Consider the following 22515-nt stretch of genomic DNA (forward strand, 5'->3'; position numbering starts at 1 on the left):
GTTAAATGTGGACACACCTGTGTGACTTAATCCCCTGTCAAGACTTCAGAGCGTTACGCATACTCCACAAGATTCTGTCATGCCACTTTCCCATCAAACACCACCACTGTCCAGAGACGGTTGCTTTTTTTTTTGAGACAGGGTTTTGCTCTGTCATCCAGGCTGGAGTGCGGTAGAGCGATCTCAGCTCACTGCAGCCTTGACCTCTCAGGCTCAAGCAATTCTCCCACCTCAGCCTCCCAAGTAGTTGGGACTACATGTGCACACCACCATGCCCCGCTAGTTTTTGTTTTGTTTTGTTTTGTTTTGTAGAGACAGGATTTTACCATGTTGCCCAGGCTGAGGAGTAAGGTTTTTTGATTCCAGAGTCTTTGTCTTAATCATTACTGTATCAGTAGTTCTCAAAATGTAGTTTCTAGAATAGCAGCATCAGCATCACCTATAAATTTGTTAGAAATTCTCAGAATCTACCCCAAACCTACTGAAATAGAAACTGGAAAGTAGGACCTAGCAAGTTGTGTTTTAACAAGCCCTCGAGGTGATTCTGATGCATGCTCAAGTTTGAGAATTACTGCTTTATATTATTTATGGTGCTGAAGTGTTAGCGTGAATTTATGTGGGTAATTAACAAAGTATAAAATCAAGTCATAATTAGAGATTGTGCTAATAAGGATGACAGGAACAGTCTTTCTATTGGTTATACTATAGTAGGTCTGATTACATTGTTTAAACAGTTATTTAAGTCACTCATCAACTGAATTCATTAATATTACCCTTGTTTTCTACAAAATGAATTATCTGTTATGAACATTTTTCATGACTCTGATTTCATATGAGGAATATATTTTACATGAATTGTTTCTATATTTATAGATTAATATTTCAGCCATTTGAGTTGAAAATAAATTTTTAGTCATTCTCCTTACTGGTTGAATCAGAAGATTAACCGTATCTGATTTGAAAGGCTAATTATGGATATATTGAAGAATATTTTGGCCAAGTTTAAGAGGATTATTATTATCAAGATGGCTAGCAAACTTCTCTGTTTCAATTTAAGTATATAAAGAAACTTACTTACTCTTAGAGGCTCTCCATACCCCTTAAAACAATGAAATAATTATGTGATTTAAATACATTTTAGTTTTAAACATGCAGGCATACCTCAGAGATGTTGTAAGTTCTGTTCCAGACTGCTGCAATAAAGCAAATATCACAATAAGGCGAGTCATGTCAATTTTTTGATTTCCTAGTCATGTATGAAAGTTATGTGTACACTATACTGTAGTCTATTTTATTTTATTTTATTTTATTTTTTGAAACAAGGTCTTACTCTGTTGCCCAGGCTGGAGTGCAGTGGTGCAATCACAGCTCACTGCAGCCTTGCCCTCCTCCTAGGATTGCTGAAGCAATCCTAGGGGACTGGGATTGTAGGCGTGTGCCACCATGCCTGGCTAATTTTTAAATTTTTTGTAGAGATCGGGTCTCGTTTTGTTGCCCAGGCTGGTCTTGAACTCCTGGGCTCAAATGATCCTCTTGCCTTGGCCTCCCAAAGTGCTGGGGTTACAGAGGTGAGCCACCATGCCCAGCCTTATACTATCTGTATTCTATTAAGTACACAATAGCATTATGTCTTTTAAAAGTACATATCTTAATTAAAAAATACTTGATTGCTAAAGTATACTGATGAGCATTTGAGCCTTCAGTGAGTTGTAATCTTCTTGCTGGTGGAGAGTCTTGCCCCATGTTGATGGCTGCTGACTGATCAGGGTGATGGTTGCTGAAGGTTGGGATGGCTTTGTCACTTTCTTAAAATAAGACAGCAGTGAAGTTGGCCACTTCAGTTGACACTTCCTTTCATGAAACATATCTCTGTAGCATGTGATGTGTTTGATAGATAATATTTTACCCACAGTGGAACTTCTTTCAACATTGAAGTCATTTCTCTCAAACCCTGTTGCTGCTGTAACAACTAAGTTTATATAATATTCTAAACTCTTTGTCATTTCAACAGTGTTCTCAGCATCTTTACCAGAAATAGATTTTATGTCAAGAAACAACTTTCTTATCCATAAGAAGCAGCTCCTTATCTGTTTAAGTTTGATTGTGAGAGAGTGCAGCCACATCTTCAGGCTTCACTTTTTTCTTTTTTGAGACAGGGTCTCACTGTCGCCCAGGTTGGAGTGCCGTGGTATAATCATGGCTCACTGCAACATCCGTCTCCTGGGCTCAAGTGATCCTCTCACCTCAGCCTCTCAAGTAGCTGGGACTACAAGGTGTGTGCCACCACGCCCGGCTAATTTTTGTATTTTGTTTTTTTGTAGAGGTGGAGTTTTGCTATGTTGCTTAGGCTGGTGTCAAACTCCTAGGCTCAAGTGATCCAGCCTCCTTGGCTTCCCAAAGTGCTGGGATTACAGGCATGAGCCACTGCACCTAGTCCAGGCTCCACTTCTAATTCTAGTTCTGTTGCTTTTTCTACCACATTTGCAGTTACTTTCTCCAGTGAAGTCTTGAACCTCTCAAAGTCATCCATGAGGGTAGGAATCAACTTCCTCCACATTTGCTCATGTTGATATTTTGACCTCCTCTCATAAATCACTAATGTTCTCAATGGCATTTAGCATGGTGAATTGTTTCCAGATGGATTTCAGTTTACTTTGCCCAGATCCATTGGAGGAATCTCTATTTAATGTAGAAATAGCCTTACCAAATGTATTTCTTAAATAATAAGATTTGAAAATCAGAATTACTTCTTGATTCATGGCTGCAGAATGGATGCTATCTTGACAGGCATAAAAACAACACTCTCCATCAGAGCCTTTGGTGACTAGGTACGTCGTCAATGAGCAGTACGTACTTTTTTTTTTTTTTTTTTGAGATGGAGTCTCGCTCTGTTGCCCAGGCTGGAATGCAGTGGTGTGATCTCAGCTCACTGCAACCTCTGCCTCCCAGGTTCAAGTGATTGTCCTGCCTCAGCCTCCCAAGTAGCTGGGACTACAGGTGCGTGCCACCATGCCTGGCTAATTTCTTTGGATTTTTAGTAGAGTCTGGGTTTCATTATGTTGGCCATGCTGGTCTCGAACTCCTGACCTCAGGTGCTCCGCCTGCCTCAGCCTCCCAAAGTGCTGGGATTACAGGCGCGAGCCACCGCACCCGGCTGTACATAATATTTTTAAAGGAATCTTTTTTTCTAAACAGTAGGTTCAACAGTGAGCTTATTCAGTAAACCATGCTGTAAACAGATGTGCTGTCATCCAAATATGTTGTTCTATTTCTAGAGCATTGGCAGAGTAGATTTTGTATAATTCTTAAGGATGGTAGGATTTTTGGAATGGTAAATAAGCATTGGCTTCCAGTTAAAGTCACCAGCTGCATTAGCCACTAACAAAAGAGTCAGCTTATCCTTTGAAGTTTTGAAGCCAGGCATTGACTTCTCCTCTCTAGGTATGGAAGTCTAGATGGCATCTTCTTCCAATACAGTATAAGGCTGTTTTGTCGCCATTGAAAAGTCTGTTAGTTTAGCCACCTTCATCAGTGATCTTAGCTAGGTCTTCTGGATAACTTGCTACAGTTTGTACATTCACACTTGCTGTTTCACATTGTGCTTTTATGTTATGGGACAGCTTCTTTCCTTAAACCTCATGAACTAACTGCTGTTAACCTTCATACATTTCTTCTGTAGCTTTCTCACCTCTCTGGAGGTTCATAGACTTAAAAAGAGTTAGGGCTTTGCTCTGGATTAGGCTTTGGTTTAGGGCAATGTTGTGGCTGGTTGATCCAGACCATGTCAGCAAAACTTTCTCCATATCAGCAGTGAGGCTGTTTGGCTTTGTTACCATTTGTATGTTCACTGGAGTAGCACTTTTAATTTCCTTGAATAACTTTTTCTTTGCATTTACAATTTGGCTAGCTAATACAAGAGGCCTAGCTTTCAGCTTGTCTGGGCTTTTGACATGCTTTCTCACTAAGGTTAATGTCTGTCTTTTGATTTAAAGTGAGAGATGTGTGATGTCCTTTCACTTGGACACTCAGAGGCCATTTAGGGTTATTAGTTGGCCTTATTTCAATATTCTTGTGTTTTAGGGAATAGGGAGGCCTGACGTGAGGGAGAGAGATGGGGGAATGGCTCATTGATGGAAAAATGAGAACACACATTTATCCATTAAGTGTGCTGTCTCATATGGGTGCAGTTTGTAGTGCCCCAAAACAATTACAGTAGTAATATCAAAGATCACATTTCGCATAACAGATGTAATAGTAATGAAAAAGTTTGAAATATTCGGAGAATTATCAAAATATGACAGAGACACAAAGTGAGCACTTTGGAAAATGGCACCCCCAGATATGCTTGATGCAGGGTTGCCACAAACCTTCAGTTTGTAATAAATACAGTATCTGGGAAGCACAATGAAGTGAAATGCAATAAAATGAGGTCTGCCTGTATTTGCCTTCGTTACTTTTAAGAAGTTGTATAATCCACCTTTTATCTAAACTTCAATTTAAAAATCAAAAGTGCGAGAAATTAAAATATTAGATTATGACAATAGCAACGTATTTAATTTCCTGTTTATCCATAGGTTAAACTAAGAAAGAGGCCCTTTTCTGCCTCTTTTTTTTACCCCTCAGTTCTCAAATAGCTTCTCATTAGGGTAAATTAGTCTGAAGTCTAACAGTTGTGGTTCCTAAGTGTATCTTGAATTAGTCCAGTGCTCTCCATAGTTTTTACTATTGCATTATCAACCTTCATCTGGTCTTCTGATAATCCATTCTTCTTCCCCTCCATTTCATTTTTATTGTAGCTAGAATGATTTTCACAATGGGAAATTTAATCATGTTACTAACCCTCTTTAAAATCCTTTAATGAATTATTTTGTTTACCTCACAAAGCCCTCCATTGTAGAGCCCAGTATGGGGATAGGGCAGGTCGCCTCACCCATAGAATGAGGGCCATGCAGTTATGTGGCAGTGAGACTACAAAGGAGGGTAAAGAATTGGGGTCATCATTGCAATCTACCACACACTCTAGCCTCTTATCCCCACCTCTACACCTACACATGCAGCTTGTGTTTTGGCAACATTGAACTTCTGATGACCTGCTCTAGCCATCACAAATATGCACATGTGAGAGTTTTTTTGTCTAATACTTCTTCTCTGGCTGGGTGCGGTGGCTCACACCTGTAATCCCAGCACTTTGCAAGGCCCAGGTAGTAGGATCACTTGAGCTCAGGAGTTCAAGACCAGCCTGAACAACATAGGGAGACCCTGTTTCTACCAAAAATAAAATAATTAGCCGCGTGTAATGGCATGCGCCTGTAGTCCTAGCTACTTGGGAGGCTGAGGCGGGAGAATTGCCTGAGCCCAAGAAGTTGAGGCTTTAGTGAGCCGTAATCTCGCTACTGTAATCCAGTCTGGGTGACAGAGTAAGACCTTGTCTCAAAAAAAAAAATTAGAATTAATACTTCTACCTCTACCCACTCTTGTCCTCCCAAGGGCACATTCACAGTAGATCCCAGAGCTAATGCTAAGAATGTTCTTAATTAGTAACATCAGTTCTCCCTCTGTAGAAAACTATGGATAAGTGTCATCTGTTCATTTTGTTATAAAATGTGTAACTAAATATCTTTTTTTTTTTTTTTTTTTTGTTTGAGAAGGAGTTTCACTCTTGTTGCCCAGGCTGGAGTGCAATGGTGGGATCTCGGCTCACTGCAACCTCCACCTGCAGGGTTCAAGTGATTCTCCTGCCTCAGCCTCCGACTAGCTGGGATTGCAGGCCCACGCCACCACACCTGGCTAATTTTTGTATTATTAGTAGAGACAGAGTTTTACCATGTTGACCAGGCTGGTCTTGAACTCCTGAACTCAGGTGACCCACTCGCCTTGGCCTCCCAAAGTGCTGGGATTATAGGCATGAGGGACTGTGCCTGGCCCTAAATATCTTTTTATTTGCTATTTTTCATATCTGAATTTATGTCCATGAAATGACCATTTAATTTATAATACCTAGGTCACAATGTGGAAATTACTTAATGAGGACTTGAAGTATTTAAAAAAATTTTAAGGAACCAACAGTTGGAATACTATAAGAAGTTATCAGAAGTCTCAAAAATGTTCACTTCTTTAACCAATTAATTTTACTTGTAGAAATTCATTTGTACTTCCAGAATTCTTTTTTATTAATGAGACGTTTATTGCATACTTAAACAGTGTTACAGCCACTATCTGAGGTACCAGAGTTACAGCAGTGAATTAATTACATTGAAATCTCTGGTTCATAGAGCTTAAATTGTAGTGAAGGGAAGATTGACTAAGAAAGAAAACAAACAAAACTACCTCCAAAGTTAAAAATCGAATAAACATGGTAAGATCTGTGGAGAAAAATAAGCAGGAAAGGAGAAGTAGGGTTGCCTGTGGAAGTGGGATGAGTGATACAGTAGGGAGGCAGGAGGGCCCCCTACTAAGAAAGGGACATTTGAAGTAAAGAACAAGCTGTACTAAAATGACCAAACGTACACACGTGTTGGGAAAATCCTTATTTATAGTAGTGAAAAATAAGAAACAGCTGGTTTCCAATAAGATAGAAATGAGTAAATTATGGTATTTATAAATGAGAATACTATTGTATCTTTAAAAATTTCTATAGAAAAATATTTAGACTTGAGAAAATACTCAGTACACAGGGAAAATACTCAATATACACACATGCACACATACAAAGTTTAAACAGCAGGATACAAAACACATTGTACTGTATGAGGCCAAACACAAAAAGGAAAAACCATATGTAACTATAATACAAAGGTTACAAACTTTATATTGGAAATATGTGCATCTAGTTATAAAAATGATTATTGCTAAGGGATGTGTGTTTTGCCATTGTGGTTTTTCTGTAGGTTCTTAATAATCTACAATGAATGTGCACTGCTTTTATGGAAAGAAATTGAAGAGCTTCCCAGATAATGAATTTACTATCAGCAATGTCCCTCTTGAGTTATGTTTACTCTTGCGGGTTCTGACTATTTTATTGACCTAAGTTATAAGTTATATTGACATAAGTTATAAGGTGTGATTTTAGGTGGTATCTGTGGTCTCATTCTCACACTTTGTTTTACAGGTTTGGTGTTTATGTTCCTCTTTGCTGTTTTCATCAAGATAGTAGAGCTCATCTTCTTCTCACAGACTATAACTATGTGGTTCAGCACCAGGCAGTAGAGGAAAGTGCCTCGACTGTGGGAGGCTTGGCCAAATCCAAAGACTTTCTCTCCTTGTTGCTGGAGTCGCTGAAAGAACAGTTTAATAATGCTACACCCATCCCCACCCACAGTTGTCCCCTATCTCCAGACCTCATTCGCAATGAAGTAGAATGTCTGAAAGCAGATTTCAACCACAGAATCAAGGAGGTTCTCTTCAACTCCCTCTTCAGTGCCTACTATGTTGCATTTCTCCCCCTGTGTTTTGTGAAGGTAAGTGGTTATCTTACTTTTATGTGCTTCCTGGATTTGTGTGTGAATTACATAAACTGGGTATTTCTTGTTTAATCCCCCTTTTCTCTGTCTCCCCTTTGGCAGCCTGGATGGTGGAGTTCGGCTGCATCTGGAGTGCACTAATACCGCTCCTGGTTGGCGGATAGGTATTTCCATATATGTGATGCACCCGTGGTGGTTCCCTCTTTTTTTCTTTTTTTTTTTAAGTATTTTTAGTTTCTGGGGAGAATCAAAATGTACTTATAATAGAAACAGTATGTAGTAGCTTAAGAGGACCAAGGTTTCAGTAAAACTCAGCCTACTGTGGTTGATCTTAACATGGTTATCAGGAGTTTCCTTGAATTTAATCTAACCTTTATCTAAACTTCAGTTTACTTCAATAGAAAAGAAAAATGGTCTGGATGTCACTTGGGCCCAAAATCTTTTGGTACATTTTAGTGCCATTTCTTTACCCATTCAGAAGTACTTCTGCAGCTGGAATGGTCCTTCAGAGAACACTCAGTTCTTCTAGAAAGGAGACACTTAAAATATAATTGCCTCTCCCTCCCATCCCTAACTCATAACAGCCAGAAAGTCAGGTTGAAGGATTGTGGAGGACTCTGCTCTTGAACTTTCTGCACGGACAGCAGGACCACCAGTGCATGTGTGACTCAGTGTGGCATTTGTCTGCAGGGCATATGTACACGAACCCATCCCTGCCTCTTTTTACCAGTGCATGGATCATTTCTCTCTCTTCTGATCTCTTCCAGAGTACCCAGTACTATGACATGCGCTGGTCATGTGAGCACCTCATTATGGTGTGGATCAATGCTTTTGTCATGCTCACCACACAACTGTTGCCATCCAAATACTGTGATTTGCTACATAAATCAGCTGCTCACCTGGGCAAGTGGCAGAAGCTGGAACATGGGTCCTACAGCAATGCTCCACAGCACATGTGAGTAAGCTAGAGGGTAAAACCATGTAACACTTTCTACATGCTGCTGATCATGTTTATTTGCTTTGTATGTCATTCTTGTTCTTGGCTTTGAACATTTAATTTTTAGTTTTTGTCTTACATGGATGCTTGTCATCATGCTAAACTGAATACAAGGGACATTAACTCATTTCCACCACCATCCCAGCTCCTTAAATGCGTTCTACCTTTCAGCTGCCCAGTCACTCTAGAGTGTGTAATTTGTCTCCCAAGCAATGCACTTGGAGTTCTCTTTCAATCTTACCCCTTTGCCCGAATTCAAAGTCATATATTTTATTTCTTTTTAGAAGACTTTTAGATTTGTCTTCTCATCTTCATTGCCACAGCTGAGTAGTTGCTAGCTACTCATCTCACACTTAACTGGAATATGATTCTCTCATTTTTTCTTTCTAATACATGCAGTTTTGTTATAGTAATTTTCCTTACCTGTACTTTTTTACTATTATTTTCTTTCTAAACTCTTTCCTGAATATTTCCCTGCTTCTCCTGTGTTTAAGTGAGAACTGTGCCTGACTGTGAGTTCTTTGGAATAATTTTTCTCAGTGTATCCCCCTTATCAGTCATTACTCCACATGGCTCCTGTGATCCAAAATGGCTAACATTAGGACCGTTTTATTCTGTCACTGCTAAGTCCTTCATCATACTTTTCTTTCAGACCCAAACCATCTTCATCTTCCCCCTTTTGTAATTCAAACATTTCACAAATTTCATCTAGAAATTTTTCCCTAGTTAAGTGGGACAGATTGAGGTGACCTTCCCTTTCCCTCTCCCCCTGAGAGTTCTCCCTTCAATTATCTGCCTTGATGTCTGATACAGATTAGCACAGGCCTTCAAGCCCAGGAACTGAAAGAGATTGGGCCAGGCTGAAAAGAAACCCGACTGTGGGCAAAGGACAGATTTCAATAAAAATTGAAAATACAATCCACAGTACTAGTACTGTACATCTTCAGGCTACTGATGGCACATGGCCATGAGGTGTATCATCACTTTAATGCTGGTAAGTGTGAGCAAGGCCGGTGGAACATTTTCGGAACTGGGAAAGCTTTAGGGTGCTAGAATTTTTTTTTTTAAATAACATATCTAAACTGCCTCCCAGTTCTTATCCTAGGAAACTAACCTTTCCAAAATCAGGAAGAGATGAATTAACTTAGATTTTTTTTTTTTTTTTAAAAAAAGCTTAACCTGAAGATCCCTGTCCCCACCCAAACTCCATTATGCTGGAAAGAATGAAGCTGCTGCTTCTGTAACTTCTTTTCCCCCAGAGAAACCTCTATAAAAATAAACCATGAAAGCAGTGAAAAGTCTGTGTGTGTGTGAGATGTGTCGCTGTGTTCTACTGTATACCTTCTTACAGTTGTGAGGTATTTGAATTGTGTGATAAGCAAACTGATTTGCTATAGTTTTTTGGGATGTAATTCTGCAGTAAATGTCATGCTAGATTGACAATGTGCTAATTTCTCCACTACTCTTATTACCATCAGCTTTCTCTTCTTGTTTGTTCCCTCTAGCATTTCCACCAGTAGACTCTGCTCACTTGGGATGGAGATGACAGTCAGCCTGCTTACACACTGTTTTCTGGCTTACACATTTATGTCTGCTCATTCTTCTAAGCCTCTTAAGTCCTTTGACACTGAGTTAACTATATTTCTTTGCAACCTGTGTTTACTATATAGCAATGAAGTTAAAGTAACAAATCCTTTCTAAGACTACTCCAGTTTGACCATGGAATTACTGTATTTTCAGAATTCAGGCAGATGAAGCCTTGATTATTTAATTCCTTCCATAAAAATACAGCTGGCCTTGCCAGATACTATCTTATCTGTAATTGCCAATATGCTAACATTGCATTTCTTTCTCCCTTAGTTGGTCAGAAAATACAATATGGCCTCAGGGGGTGCTGGTGCGGCACAGCAGATGTTTATATAGAGCCATGGGGCCTTACAACGTGGCAGTGCCTTCAGATGTATCTCATGCCCGCTTTTATGCAAGTACCGCTTATTTATTTTCAAACATAAGCTTAGGGGTAGGTGTTAGGAGGCCACTCTATGTGGAAGCATGTAGCATAGCGTGTAGCACATACTAGGAAATTATTACATGGTAATTATTGCTACTAGCGTAACAGTGGTCCCTGTACTTTGGAAATGTCTTTTGAAGGGCAGTTTGAAGATCATATACTGTTATTCCAGTTTCAGTAGCTTAGCTGGTTTCTCTAGTTACATTGGTATTTGTTGAAACTAGTATTACTTGAAACAAGCAGGCAGTTATCTAAGACTCTTTTTTCATCTTACCATTTTTGTTTTGTAAGAGTTTGGTTTAGTGGTATTGTTAAGATATATTGTATCTGTGTATCCATAGTGACATTTAATATATTAATAGTGTGGTGGTTTTATTTTTAGGTATTTGTCATATATATTGTTTCTTTAAAAAGGCTTTAGCTTCCCCTTTGGAAGTCAGACAAATGCCATGAAAAGGAAAAAAGCTTAAAAGGTAAAAAAGGAAAAAGCAATAGAAACCCACTACATTCCATTGAACTCATGCCTTTGGTTATGATCTATTTGGTCTTTCAGCCTTCCAGAAATTGTCTGTACAAGGCAAAAGTACATACTTATAAAAGAAAGGCCAGCTGACTAATGCAAGTGGGGAAAAGTAGGTGCCTGCAGGGGACTGTTTATAGTAAAAATGCCCATAGTGTAGTGCCTTGCTTTTGAAAGGGGATCATATTCTAAAAAAGAATTGGAGATCTTTTTTAAGATACTTGCATCTCTTTCTCCCTCTGTCCTTCTCAGTTCCTGTGAGGGTACATGGACTTTCTGGTTCTGCAGGTGTTTGTTATTGTGGGACACTTCAATTAAATTTTGGGAACTTGCCCCAGGGCATGATGCTTATAAATACCATGGTAGGGGAATGCAGGGTGGGGCAGGTTGGGAGGAACATGGGGAAGGTGAAAGGCCCTTGAGTGAGAAAACGACAAGCATCTCCTTCTTGACGCCGGTGGAAATGCCTTAAGGTGGAGGAAAGGACTTAAGTCACAAGTACATGAGTACTTGATTTCTATACAGAATATTTAATTCAGCTAGCTGAATTCTCTAGGCCATTAATGACTTCTGTTGGTTCTTGCTGTCTCCTTGAGACCTGTGATAGCCAAATAGTTCATTAGAATTTTCTGCTTGAAAATTAAGTAGTTTCCTTGCTAGCTCTGGACAGCTGAAAAATCAGGTGGAATCTATGGAAAAACGATTAGGCAAGTTGATTTATTACTGATTTTGCAGGACTGGATAGATAGTTAAATCAGTGCAGATAGTTAAATCAGTGCTTCTCAAATTGATCCATGGGCCACCTGCTTATAAATCACCTGGCCCACTATTTTTAAAAAGTGATTCAGGGCCCCTATATCAGACTTCTGAACCAGAATCTCTGGATGATCCCAGGAATTGGCAGCATTTGTGGATTTGGAAATGATTCTTAGGCACACTGAAGTTTCAAAACAGTCATTTAAAGTGTGCCTATTACCTATAGCTGTCAGACTCCAGGTTAAACATTTTCTTCCTCTTGAACCTGGAAACGTTTTAAAGCTGTCATGATATTTTGGCTTCATTCTGAGGTGTAAGCTCTTAAAATCTAAATTCCATCTAAATTAGTTATTTTAGATCTGATCACTGCTGTTACTGCACCCTTGTCTTCATCTAGATTTAGGATTAGACTGGTTAAGCTGAATTGTTAATGTTCTTTTACAACTTGTGGCCTATATGTTTGTATTCATAATAACTTTGTATTAGAAAACCAGAATTTAGCCTTTTAAAGTGGAGAATTTAGTGGGAGTAAATATAGTAGTAAGCCCTATTTTTAGTCTAATTCTGACTCATTTTTCCTTCCTTCCTCCTTATCCTGTCTTTGTGCACCCTACTTCTCAATATCCAGAAAAAAATCAGTAATTAAACACACAGGTATATGGTGTAGAGGATTTCAGTCAGTGACCATGGTGGGTAAACAGTTTAAGGAAAAATTAAGAAACTATTGTATTGATATTCGACTTGTAACCTCTCTTTTCCCCAAACTTGTCTAGTGTTGGTATTTATGTCTTAGTTTGCAAGCCAAGAATGTTTTTTACATTTTTAAATGGTTACATAAGTACCTATGTAATATCCTTAATTTTTGCCTCTTGACTTACAAAGCCTAAAATATTTCCTGTTTGGTCCTTTATCCACCTCTGTCTTAGATGAATATACTTTTGTGTTTATCCTAAATAAAATATATACCTGAGATACAATCTAAGAAAAATGTTTATAAGTAGTTTTCTTTTGGGCATAATCTCTTTTCGTGTCTCGGGGCATTGAAATAAAAATTATTTCATTATTTCTTGAGCAAAAAGGAAAAGGTTTCAATTTTTATGGCAAGAAATAGCCTGATTGATATTAAATAAACGGATCTATTTATTATTATATATGGGAACCTGTAAATATTAAATTATTTTAGAAAAATCAATGCAAGAATAACTATAGCCATTACTTTTCTATGAAATAACGTTTTGCTTTTTTAACTTCCTCACAGTTCTTATTTCATCGACCATTAAGGCTGTTAAATCTGCTTATCCTTATTGAGGGCAGTGTCGTCTTCTATCAGCTCTATTCCTTGCTGCGGTCGGAGAAGTGGAACCACACACTTTCCATGGCTCTCATCCTCTTCTGCAACTACTATGTTTTATTTAAACTTCTCCGGGACAGAATAGTATTAGGCAGGGCATACTCCTACCCACTCAACAGTTATGAACTCAAGGCAAACTAAGCTGCCTCTCAACAATGAGGGAGAACTCAGATAAAAATATTTTCATACGTTCTATTTTTTTCTTGTGATTTTTATAAATATTTAAGATATTTTATATTTTGTATACTATTATGTTTTGAAAGTCGGGAAGGGTAAGGGATATTAAATGTATCCATAAACAAGGTGATGTGATCTTTCATGTGTTAGTATATTCGAATAATATACATATGAGAGGTATGCCTGTCCAGTAAAGAGATTGATTTGTTTGTATGGCTCTGGAATAACTCATTCGTTTATGAACACATCTCATGTATTACTTGACACAGTACCTTTGGTATGTCTGCTTTTCTTTCAATCCTCATTATCTTTAGCCCTCAGCTGGCCAGTAATTATTGCTAAAGAAGGGGAGATCAATGGAGTTGCCTACCAGCACCCATTCTCTTTTAGTTCAGCTGGCTAATAGTATTGGAATACATTGGGAAAAGAGTGGGTTAAAGTCCTAGGTGGAGTTCTCTTTGTTGCCTACCAGGAGGAAGCAGTAGGCTTCCTTTCTAAGATAGGGACTCAGCTGGTCTATTTCACCCTGTGACATTTAAATATACTTTTGAATAAGCTACTATCCTGAGGCTCAGGGTTTTGCTGCCACTTTTCCTGTTTTTCCACTTCTGCCTCCAGAGATTTTCCTCTTAGTTGTTTGAAATAATACTTTACCAGACTTCATGAATGTAGTCTGCCCACATTCATGAAGAAGATGATGTGTGGCTGGATCAGTAGGAGAAGCTGAGTGCAAATGCCATGTGGGCTAGAGTATGGGAAGGTTGAAAATTCCAAGTAACTGGGAGAATGGGCAAGTCCTCAGCTGAACAATCTTGGATGTCTAGCAGCAACCCATCTACAATGGCATTATGTTTGGAGTTATGAGGGGAAGTGAAAGATAAGAATTACCTACAGCTTTGTATTCAGATAATTTATATCCAAAATTTGTGTTTTAAATTTCATACTCCAGAACTTTCATGTTTATGAGTATTAGCCCTTTAAGTTATGGGAGGTGATATACTTAGTCCACTGATGTTGTCACTTGTCATCTAAACTTACGAGACCTTGTGTTAGAGAATCTAAAATATATTGTCATATGTTTTCTGTGCTGAGTTTGGTTTGTTACACTGTGAAGCTTTTGGTGAAACAAAATAAGACTTATGAAGTAAAAAGACCAATCATGTAGTTGACAAGCTGGCTCTGAAAATAATTCTTGCAGAAGAGTTCCTGAAAGCCTTCACCAAAGGAAACATTGTGAGGAGTGTGTATAAAACCAAGGTACCCAATATCAGTTTTATGTTTAAATCAATAATTGTTTCTTTAAATATTTTGACGTGTATACTTTTTTTTAAAGTTAACATTATTAGGCATTCAGTCTGAGTCTGTTCAACCATTCAACAAATATATATTAACCACTAGGCACTATATTAAGCCCTGGGGATATAGCAGTGAATGAGAAATGCAAAGGTCCTACTTGCACAGAGCTTACAATATGGGTGGGGGTAGGGGAGTTAGGTGGTGCAGAAAATACAGCAAATAAATTTATATGTAATATAACATTCCCTGGTAGTAGTGATAAGTGCAGTAAAGGGAAATCAGGGCAAGGAAATAGTGGTAAGAATAGCACTGCTAGAAGGCATCTTTGAGGAGATGATTTTTAAGCAAAGACAAAGCAAGACTGAATCATATAAATAGCTTTGGAGAGAATTCATGTTACAGTAGCAGCAAGGGCAGTGCCCTGAGGTGGGGACAAGTTGGTATATTGGAAGAATAGCAAGAAAATAAGTATATTAGGTTAGTTGCTTTTTAAAGTAGTTCAGCCTAAATATAGTGGTTCTTGAGGTAGGGGTGGGAAGGGTAGGGAATCTGCCATCTCTCTGTTCTTTCCGTAGGATCTTGAAAATATGCTTCTCTTGGCAGGAACATTTTCATGAGATTACTCGGCAGTTTAGAGCAAAATGGGTGGCATGGGCACAGAGATATCTCATCAAAATTGCCCCAACTTGGCTCTAGCTTGGAAAAGTAACCCAGATAACCCTGATTAGAGATGACAGACCAGTCTTATAAATTAATATGATGCCCCTTCTGGCTTGATCTGTCTTCGTCCTATCCTAAGGGAATAGCACAGAACCAGAAGCTGGCTTGGCTAAATAAATAAGTGGATGTAAGAAATAAATAAAAATTAATTTTGGCTAATGGAATTGCAAAGTTCCTCCTACCCTCACCTCCAGATATGGCAGCATACGGGGCATAAGACCGTTTAGTTCAACCTGTTCTACACATTCCAGCTGTTTTTTGTTTGTTTTGTTGTTTTGTTTTTGTAGGGGCCACGTTCATGGAAGAGAGAAAAATTACTAGTTACCTGATATCCTATTATAGTTCATGTAACAGAAGGGACACTATATTTGCTCACTGATAGTAGAAAAATGTGTAATCATTAAAGAATGACCTTTTTTGTAATTCTTTGTTGGCAAGTTAAAATTGTTTGTGGAAAGCATGGTATAGCAAAAGTTCAGTTAGGTGAACTTGGATACCGGAAAAGGAAAGAAGATACTTGACTAGTCTGGGTGGTCTAAGGTGGGTAAATAAAGGAGTAGAGGAGGGTAGTTCACAGGAGTGCGCATGACAGAAGTTTTCCTCAATATCCTGTTTACTCTGATTCCGTGTTTATATTCCTAATCCTCCTTTCCTTCCTGTCCCTATCAATCACCACCACTGCCACCTGTTCTGCCGTTTCTCTCTCTTTTTTAATTAATTTTTTTTATTTCTATTAAGCTAGCCAGGCATCTCATTTCTATGTACTGGGCAATTATATGCCAAACACTGCTGGGTGCCGGAGATAGTGATGTTCGAGTTCATTAACTAATAGAAGACAGACAAGTAAACCAGTTGTCACACAAGGGTGTTCATTAATAGAAATATGTATGAGATATGTAATAGATATCAGATCTATTAACAATCTTGAGTGTGAAGCCCAATAAAGTGCTCTTTTCATAAGTACTTCAAATAAGCAGACAGATGTCTTGGAACTTGTAGACAGAAGACAGCTAATGAAAGATTATAAGCCAAGAATAACTTATGATTCACTGGTTTCTAGTTCCCAAAGTAATCTCTAGATCAGCAGCATCAGCATCACTTAACTGGAAACTTGTTAGAAATGGACATTTTCAAGCCCTACTCCACACCTACTGAGTAAGAAACTACATGGAGCCCAGCAATCTGTTTTAACATGCTGTCCAGGTGATTTTCAGGAATGCTGAAGTTTGAGAACCACTATCCTCTCTTAGACAACTTTGGCAGCAGTATGTAGAATAGGTTTGGAGATGGAGCAATGTCGATGAGACTACAAGCAGGAGATTAGCCAACTCTTTAAAAAGTCCACGTAAGAGAAAATGAAAAACAGAGCAAGATGCTGGAGTAGGAAGTCTCAGGCTCCACTTGCTTTCATAGAAAGTTCAAATAGCAACTCCACAGACTAGAACATCTTTTTGAAACCCCAACACTTAGAAACTAGTCTGAGACACTAGTATGGTCCATAAAGCTGAATGAAAGCTGAATTCAAAGAGTTAAGAACAGTCTCACTTTGACTATATTGCTCCCTCCTTTCCCCCAACTTGACATAATGCCAGATGGAGAATTCCCTAGGCCAGCAGTTTATACAGGGGGAAAAGAAAATGAGATCCAGTTTCCCTAGCATTCCAAGATGCTTACCAGGAAGCCCACTCTGGTCTCATCTCATGAGAAGCAGTAGGGGAAACAGCATGGCTAGACTGCCTGGAGTCAGGTAGAAACAAAGAAAGGAAGCAGAGGTAGTGACCAGCATGCAGATAGTGGTGGTACCTCTGTGTTCCTGCTTGGCTGAGGTGACTGATCAAAGATATCAGTCAATCTCATAGCCCACCTGCAAGGCTGAGCTGGTCACCTTCAAAATTTGCACAGTAGTGGCTGGGTGTGGTGGCTCATGCCTGTAACCCCAGCACTTTGGGAGGCTGAGGCAGGTGGATCACTTGAGGTTGGGAGTTCAAGGCCAGTCTGTGAAACCCTGTCTCTTCAAAAAATACAAAAATTAGCTGGGCATGGTGGCTCACGCCTGTAATCCCAACTACTCGGGAGACTGACACAGGAGAATTGCTTGAACTCAGGAGGCAGAGGTTGCAGTGGGCTGAGATTGTGTCACCACACTCCAGCCTGGGCAACAGAGCAAGACTCCATCTCAAAAAAAGAAAGAAAAAGAAAAAGGACAGTGGGAAGTACAATCTAGCCTGAATCCCTACACTACTGGTCTTCCTGCCTAGCTTCAGAGCCAACTCCCAACAACCCTGCCCAGGAAGGGAGATGCCTGCCTTTTATTTTGGAGAGGTGAAGGGGCTAGACCACCTTGACCTTAGAAGTCAAGCAGCAGCTCCACCAAGCCAAAAAGCACTTCCAATAACCCTACCCAGGCAAGGAGACTTCCACCTCCACACATCCAGAAGAAGCAAAGTGGCTAGACCTGCTTAACTCTGGAGATCAAACAGCCACTGAGCCAAAATTTCACTCTATGGCTTCATCCTGACAGGGAGGCAACCCTTAATTGTGCATTTCTAAGGAGTACAGCCTCTGGTCACGTATGTTATGAGTAGTGACTCTGCCTAACCTTGTATCCCAGTCTACAGCCCTGCCAAATTGCAGGTCCCAAATATCAGAATTATCAGCCAGGCAGTACATCTTATGGCCAGTCTGACCAGAAGTCATTGCAATACCCAACCAGCAACTCAACAGAGCAAAAGCAGTGGCCCAGTCAGCTAGAGAACTCGCAAGAAGCTCTGCCTGCCTGGGGTCGTCATCAGCTGACCCTTCCGGAATCATAGGATAGACTAAATAGTGAAGGTCTATCCCTTCCCAAGAACTCCTGTAACGGCCAGAAGAGGAGGCTGTCTCCTCAAATGCACAGACAACAATACAAGAACATACGGATTATGAAGAATCAGGGAATCATGACAACTACAAAAGAAACCAATAAAGGTCCAATAATAGACCCCAAAGAAATGGAGATTTATGAAATAACTGACAAAGAATTCAGAATAATACCCATAAAGAAGTTCAGTGAACTATTAATGTATACAGATAAAAAATTTAATGAAATTTGAAAACAGTACACTAAAAAGAAAGTTGATAAACAGAAACAATAAGAATGGGATAGAAATTCAAGAGACTGAAAAATTCAACAGAAAGCTTCAACAGCTGACTCAGCCAAGAAGAAGAAAGAATCAGTATGCTGGGAGACAGAACATTTGAAATTATCTAGCCTGGAGCAAAAAAAAGAAGAACAAAAGAATTTCTAAAATTAAAGCCTACAGATTATGGAACACCATCAAGAGACCAAACCTTCACATAATAGTGGTTGGAGAAGGAGAAGAAAGAGGTGCCTGAAAAGCATATTTAAAGGGGCCAAGAAGCATATTTAAAGAAATAACGGCTGAAAACTTCCTTAATCTGTGGTATATGCCAACATCCAAGTACAGGAACTGCAGAGGTTTCCAATCAAATTCAACCCAAAGAGGAGTACACCACAACACATAATAAACTATCAAAAATCAAAGGCAAAAAATTTTGAGAGCATCAAGAGGCAAGAAACATATCACATAAAAAGGAGTGCCATACAACCATCGGCAGAGTTCTCAGCATAAACCCTCAGGTCAGGAGAGAGTGGGATAAATTCAAAGTGCTCAAGAGAACAACTGCCAACCAACAATACTTTATTCAGCAAATCTGTCTTTCATAAATGAGGGAGAAGTAAAAAAAAAAAAAAAGAAAGAAAGAGAAAAGTGTGTTTTCCCAGACAAACAAAAGCTAAAGGAATTCATCATCACTAGACCTGCCTTGTAGGAATTGCTAAATGGAGTTATTTAAACTGAAACAAAAAGCTACTAATTAATAACATAAAACATGCACGAAACTCAAACATATAAATAAAGCAGAGCCCATTCAGAATACTATTGGATTGTAATGATGGTGTAAAAGTATAGAGTTATATGCAAAGTTAAGTTGTTATAAGCTTGAAATAGGTGGTTGTAAGTATAAGATGTTCCATGTAAGCCTAATGGTAACCACAAAGCAAAAATCTTTAGAAGCACAAAACAAAAATATCAAAGCATACTACTATAGAAAACAAACCACAAAGGAATACAGAAAGAGAGGAGGAAAGAAATGAAGTATGTACAAAACAATCAGAAAACAACTGACAAAATGGCAGTAGTATGTCCTTACCTAGCAACGATTGAATGTCAATGGATTAATTTCTCCAATAAAAAGACATAGAGTGGCTGAATGGATAAAATAAGACCTAATTATATGCTGCCAACAAGAGACTCACCTCACTTTTAGACATAGACTGAAAGTGAAGGGATAGAAAAGAATACTCCACACAAATGGAAACCAAAAGAGAGTGGGGTGGCTATACTTATATCAGACAACATAGACTTTAAGTCAAAAACTCTGAAAAAAAAACATAAAGAAGGACATCATATGATAAAAGAGTCAATTCATCCAGAGGACATAACAATTGTAAATTTATATGCACTCAATGTTGAAGTACCTAAATATATAGCACAAATATTAAAGGATCTGAAGGGAGAGACAGATTACAACACAAGAATAGTAGGGGACTTCAGTACCCCATCTCAACAATGGACAGATCATCTAAACAGAATTAATAAGGAAGCATTAGATTTGAGCAACACTGGACCAAATGGACCTAACAGACATATACAGAACATTCCATCTAATAGCAACAGAATACACACTCTCAAGTGCACACAGAGCATTCACCAGAATAGATCACATGTTAGGGCACAAAAAAAGCCTCAGCAAATTTAAGAAGACTGAAATTATATCAAATATCTTTTCCAATCACAATGGTATGAAATGAGAAAAGAATACCAAGAGGAATTTTGGAGAATTCACAAATACATGGAAATTAAACATTCTCCTGGACAACCAATACATCGATGAAGAAATTAAAGGGAAAATTTTAAAGGATCTTGAGACAAAAATGGAAACACAACATATTAAAACTTATGGGATGCAGCAAAAGCAGTTTTAAGAGTAAAGTTTATAGCAATAAATGCCTACATCAAAAAAGAAGTTCTCAAATAAACAACAACATTATACCTCAAAGAACTAGAAAAAGAACAAATAAAGCCCAAAGTTAGCAGAAAGAAGGAAATAATTATGATCACAGCAGAAATAAATAAGAGATAGAAAGGCAATACAAAAGACCAATGAAACAAAAAGCTGCTTTTTTGAAAAGATAAAATTTACAAACCTTTAGCTAGACTAAGAAAAAAAGAATAGATCAAATAAATAAAATCACAAATGAGGAAAGGACATTACAGCTGATACTCCAGAAATACAAAGGATCATGAAAGACTACTATAAACAAATGCCAACAAATTGGAAAATCTACAATAAATGGATAAATTCTTAGATGCATGTAATCCCAAGACCAAATAATGAAGAAATAGAAAAATCTGAACAGACCAATAACTAGTAAGGAGATTGAATCAGTAATAAAAAGTCTGTCATCAAAGAAAAACCCAAGACCTGATGAGTTCACAGCTTAATTCTACCAAACATTTAAAGAATTAATACCAATCTTGTTCAAACTCTTCCAAAAAAAAAAAAAAAAAATTGGGAGAGGAGGGAGTACTTCCAAGCTCTTTCTGGAGGGCAGCATTACCCTAATACTAAAGCCAGACAAGGAAATTACAAGAAAAGAAAATTACAGGCCAATATCCTTGATGAACATAGAAGCAAAAATCCTCAACAAAATACTAGCAAACTGAATTCAACAACATATTAAAAGGATTATCCACGATGATCAAGTGGAATTTATCCCTGGTATATTAGGATGGTTAACAATATGCAAATCAATACATGTAACATATCACATTAACAGAATGAAGGACAAAATCTATATGATCATCTCCTTAGATGAAGAAAAAGCATTTGACAAAATTCAACATCCTTTCATGATAATAACTCTCACCAAAATAAGGAATAGAAGGGTTGTACCTCAATACAGTGAAGGCCACATATGAGAAGCCCATAGCTAACATTATACTGAATGATGGAAAATTGAAAGCCTTTCCTCTAAGATCTGGAACAACATGAGGATGCTCACTCTTGCCATTTCTAGATTATACAGTATTGGAAATCTTTGCCTGAGCAATTAGGCAAGAGAAAGAAATAAATAGCACACAAATAGAAAGGAACAAGTGAAATTGTCAGTTTGCTGAAATGACATAATCTTATAGAAAATCCAACAGTCTTCACTGAAAAACTGTTGGAACTAATAAATATAGTAATGTTGCAGGATCCAAAATCGACACACAAAATCAGTAGCATTTCTATACACTAACAACAAACTATCTGAAAAGAAATCAAGAGAACAATCCCACTTACAAAGCTACAAAAAGAAATACTTAGGAATAAATTTAACCAAGGACTTGAAAGACCTGTACACCAAAAACTATAAAATGTTGGTGAAATAAATTGAAGATGATACAAATAAGTGGAAAGAGTTCTTGTGTTTATGGGGTGGAAGAATCAATATTGTTAAAATGTCCACACTACCCAAAGTAATCTAAAGATTTAGTGCAATCCCTATCAAGATTCTAATGTCATTTTTATAGAAATAGAAGAAATAATCCTAAAATTCATAAAAAACCACAAACACCCCCAAATGGCCAAGGCAATCAAGCAAAAAGAACAAGCCTGGAGATGCCACACTACTTGATTTCAAACTGTACTACAAAGCTATAACAATTAAAACAGTACAGTACTGGCAAAAATAGACCCATTGACAAATGGAATAGAATAGGGAGTCCAGAAATGAACCCACACATGTACAATCAGTTGATTTTACAAAGGTTCCAAGAATACCCAATGAGAAAAGAATAGTCTCTCTAGGTGGTATTGGGAAAACTGGATATCCACATGCAGAAGAATGAAATTGAATTCTTATCTTACACCATATATGAAAATCAACCTAAAATAGATTAAGAGATGTGAATGTAGGACCTGAAACTATAAAACCACCAACCCCGTCTCTACTAAAAATACCAAAAAAAAAAAAAAAATTAGCCGGGTGTGGTGGCGGTTGCCTGTAGTCCCAGCTACTCGGGAGGCTGAGGCAGGAGAATGGCATGAACCCAGGAGGCAGAGCTTGCAGTGAGCCAAGATGGCGCCACTGTGCTCCAGAGCGAGACTCCATCTGAAAAA

At 38.3% G+C, this 22515-nt stretch overlaps 1 protein-coding gene across 7 annotated transcripts in view; it reads left to right on the top strand.

The window, feature by feature from the left end:
• Window positions 1-14441, top strand: part of TMEM39A (transmembrane protein 39A) — a 35362-nt gene extending 20921 nt beyond the window's left edge. For 5 of the 7 annotated variants that reach the window (XM_063721744.1, XM_002813253.6, XM_009238489.4 and 2 more), the window contains 4 exons: window positions 7109-7457; window positions 8228-8415; window positions 10318-10438; window positions 13003-14441. In XM_063721744.1, coding sequence (XP_063577814.1) covers window positions 7109-7457; window positions 8228-8415; window positions 10318-10438; window positions 13003-13236 — 892 coding nt within the window. In that variant the 3' untranslated portion in view covers window positions 13237-14441. Of the gene's footprint in view, window positions 1-7108; window positions 7458-8227; window positions 8416-9270; window positions 9452-10317; window positions 10439-13002 lie in introns of those variants that run through there. The other 2 variants (XR_008523577.2, XM_054551447.2) reach the window with 2 other exon arrangements.
• Window positions 14442-22515: the final 8074 nt, after the last annotated feature.

Source organism: Pongo abelii, chromosome 2 (genome assembly GCF_028885655.2).
Source record: "Pongo abelii isolate AG06213 chromosome 2, NHGRI_mPonAbe1-v2.0_pri, whole genome shotgun sequence".
NCBI lineage: Eukaryota > Metazoa > Chordata > Mammalia > Primates > Hominidae > Pongo > Pongo abelii.